General features: G+C 44.4%; 1 protein-coding gene across 1 annotated transcript; it reads left to right on the top strand.

The window, feature by feature from the left end:
- Positions 1 to 249: 249 nt before the first annotated feature.
- rpe (ribulose-5-phosphate-3-epimerase) lies at positions 250 to 3,131 on the top strand. The gene is made up of 6 exons (XM_061053037.1): positions 250 to 431; positions 745 to 824; positions 980 to 1,119; positions 1,587 to 1,721; positions 2,457 to 2,543; positions 2,647 to 3,131. The coding sequence occupies exons 1-6, from the start codon at positions 310 to 312 to the stop codon at positions 2,767 to 2,769; spliced, it is 687 nt and encodes a 228-aa protein (XP_060909020.1). The 5' UTR covers positions 250 to 309; the 3' UTR covers positions 2,770 to 3,131.
- The last annotated feature ends 400 nt before the right edge of the window (positions 3,132 to 3,531 follow it).

Genomic DNA, 3,531 nt, shown 5'->3' with positions numbered 1-3,531 from the left:
ACACACACACACACACACACAGCACACACACACACACACACACACACACACACACACACACACACACACACACACACACACACACACACACACACACACACACACACACACACACACACACACACACACACACACACACACACTGTTTGAATTTTAAGGTATATCGTATTTTTTCTAAGTTTAACGGTTATTTTATTTTGAAGGTGATCAGCGGAAGTTGTCCGCTCTGTTGTTCTCTCTCTCCTCTCTCTGCCGGGCTGCAGTGCAGACAGACAGGTCGGATAGTAACAACAGCATTCAGAGTGCAGCATGGCTTACATGGCGAGGATCGGCCCGTCCATCCTGAGCAGCAACCTGTCCTGCCTGGGCAGCGAGTGTGTCCGGATGATGGAGTGCGGGGCGGACTACCTGCACCTCGACGTCATGGACGGGTCAGTGTGTCTGCAGGAAACATAAACTAGCATGCTAACCACTAGCAAGCCTATTGAAAGTTCAGTCTGTGCGAGCTAAAGTTGGCTAACATCAACAAGCTATGCTACCATGCAAAAAGTTAATCTGGGGGAGGAAATGTTTGTGTGTTTAAAACATCTAAATCAAGAAGCTTTCTAAACCTCAGGGTCAAATTCTGCTTTTTCCTCTTCCTCTAATTATGCAACACGTACCGGTTATGTGTGCAGCTGTTTGTGCAAGGTGAGGAGATTTCATCACAGCAGGAAGTAATGATCTGTTTTTATTTCTCTGTAGACATTTTGTCCCCAACATCACTTTCGGACATCCCATGGTGGAGTGCTTGAGGAAGTCTGTAGGCCAGGACCCGTTCTTTGGTGAGAGAAAACTCAAACATATGCTGCACTTCAGGAACATAAACTTTGTTATCTTTCTGAGTTGAATCATGAATCATGATTCATGAATCATGACTCATGAATCATGAGTGCTGCAGCTGTTCATGAGGAGAGTATTGAGGGTTGTGATGTTGCAGACATGCACATGATGGTGTCTCGGCCGGAGCAGTGGGTGAAGCCCATGGCTGCAGCAGGAGCCAACCAGTACACCTTCCACCTGGAGGCCACCACCAACCCTGGAAACCTCATCAAGGAGATCAGAGACAGTGGCATGAAGGTGAGCGACCTGGAGACATGCACAAACACAATCTTTAGTTTTTATCAGACTCGTCTGGAAGAAACTGACCTGAACTCTAAACACATGTGTAAGGACGTAACAGACGGGGGAATATGAGTCGTTATCTTTGAGGACTATTCAACTCTGATGTTCAGGGGGCCACAAGGACCTGGGGGCCGCCGCAGTACACAGCGTGAAAGCTGTTTTTCTCCTCAACAACAGAAGCTTGTGATAGGCTGCGAGCACAGGATCAAAGATGTTCTATTAAACAGGAGCGCTGAGCTGTTTTTAAAACTTTACTGTGACAACAATGACCGTCCGTCCGTCCGTCCGTCCCCCCCCCCCCCCGTTTGAGTTACTTTCTTAAAAACTGTAAATAGAAGTGATCTGCCACTTGAATAGGCCTGGTGTAAAGTATTCAGGCGACTTGACTTTCTGTGTGTTTTCTCTGTTTGTGTGTTTTGTAGGTGGGTGTGGCCATAAAGCCTGGAACTACAGTTGAAGAGCTCGCCCCGTGGGCTAACCAGATCGACATGGCTCTGGTCATGACGGTTGAACCCGGCTTTGGAGGGCAGAAGTTCATGGAGGACATGATGCCCAAGGTGAATAAAATCCACAGAACAGGGAAGAAAATCATAAGAAACTAACACTCAAACAAAAACAAACAAAAACACTTTAGAGTTTGACTGAACTGTAAAAGTTAAAGTTACATGACGGGTGTGAGACTCAAATTTCTGCCTCATCCTTTCTTTACCTATTTTCTCTTTTTAAGATAAGGGAAGTTAGTTTGTTATTAAAACGCCTGTAACAGATCACAGGCCAAAAAGAAGCACAGAACTTTACCACAGCTCAGTCGTTTATACATCTTAAAGGTGCACTTTGTAGTTTTGGTAGAGGAATGTGAAAGTTGGAGAAATGTACAGATTCTGTGTTCATAACACAGAATGAACTGTTCATAACTCTAAACACAAACTGTCCTCAGGAAAGTTTGTTCCCTGGATCACAGTTTGAAGATAAGATGCTAAGCGAGAAGTTTTGGTGAGGGGTCTGTAACTCTCCTGGTAGCTTTATAACTCCAAACAGAGTTCCAGGGATTTTTTTCTTTAAATTAAATTTGTGTATTAAGTTGAGAAAATATTTCATAGAATTGTTTCACTTCTCTATCTTAAAAATGTCACTACCAAATCTACATAGTGCACCTTTAAATTCACAATGGGTCCAGAGGATGTGTTCGTTTGTCCTGCAGCACTGTGTTTCCTCGTGCAGTCCTGTAAATGTCTTGAAGATGTGTTGTAGAGAGTGTCATCATGCATCTGTTTTATTTTCATGTGTCTCAGGTGAGCTGGTTGAGGAGTCAGTTCCCCTCGTTAGACATCGAGGTAGACGGAGGAGTCGGACCTGACACCATTCACAAGTGTGCAGAGGTGAGAAATGTCAACACACGTTTATGTTAAAAAATAAATCAGGTTTTGTGAGTTTCTTTAGCAGCGAGTGTGTGTTTAAGGGTGTGTTTGTGTTTTGCTGCAGGCGGGAGCTAACATGATCGTATCGGGCAGCGCCGTGGTCAGCAGCGACGACCCTCGCTCTGTCATCGCCCTCCTGCGCACCGTGGTAGCCGACGCAATCCAGAAACGTTCACTGGACCGCTGAAATGTGTCCCCCCCCCCCCGTGTCCGTCCCAGAAAACACAACACACAGCAGCCAGCGGGAAAAAGACTCAGACATTCATATCTGGAGCAGAGGTCAAGGGTCACGGTCAGAGCGGTTTGTGTGGCGGCGTAAAGCTGGTCAAAGCGAGATCACTTTGATGTGAGTGAAGCTGCACCGTGCCTCTACAGAAACTTTTTGAACTTGGTCCTGCTCTGTCACAATCTCCTCTCATCGCTACCCGGGTGGGGGGGGTGGGGGGGGAGGTTAAGCAGACTTCAAATCTCAAAACATTCCTGAACATTGTTTGATTTACTCTGTAAAAACTGTAAGTTTGAAGTAAAAATAAATCATGGAATAAATGATCCAAGGAGCTTTGTGTTTAACACATCATCAGTTTCCTTTTTTTAACTTCCATATGAAATATTCTTTTGATATCACACAAAGTGACATTTTATTTTCTCTTAAAGTCTTTGTGATTCTTCACACTGATAATAATAATAATAATGATAATAATACATTTGTTTTTTTATAACGCTTTTCTAAGAACTCAGACGCTTTGACAAAATATAAAACAAAACAAAAAACAACGAAGAAGTAATGTAGGGGGGGAGGGGGGGAGTTAGGGGTTGTAGGCAATGTTGAAGAGGTGAGTGTGGGGGAGTCTGATGTTTTTTGGGAGTGAGTGAAATCAAGTATCTCCTCTGAAAATAACTCTGTGAGTCATGACTGTCTACAATGGGTGTAACACCCGAGTCCCACTGT

Source organism: Labrus mixtus, chromosome 13 (assembly GCF_963584025.1).
Source record: "Labrus mixtus chromosome 13, fLabMix1.1, whole genome shotgun sequence".
Classification (NCBI taxonomy): domain Eukaryota; kingdom Metazoa; phylum Chordata; class Actinopteri; order Labriformes; family Labridae; genus Labrus; species Labrus mixtus.
The sequence above is the reverse complement of the archived record's forward strand: the minus strand, read 5'-3'. Positions and strand labels throughout refer to the sequence as shown.

Bases quoted from the DNA above. Each gene is read 5' to 3' on its own strand.
- rpe (XM_061053037.1), top strand. From the start codon at position 310: ATGGCTTACATGGCGAGGATCGGCCCGTCCATCCTGAGCAGCAACCTG. The intron at 825-979 runs GTGAGAGAAAAC...GTGATGTTGCAG, and splicing joins AGGCCAGGACCCGTTCTTTG to ACATGCACATGATGGTGTCT. The intron at 1,120-1,586 runs GTGAGCGACCTG...TGTGTTTTGTAG, and splicing joins TCAGAGACAGTGGCATGAAG to GTGGGTGTGGCCATAAAGCC.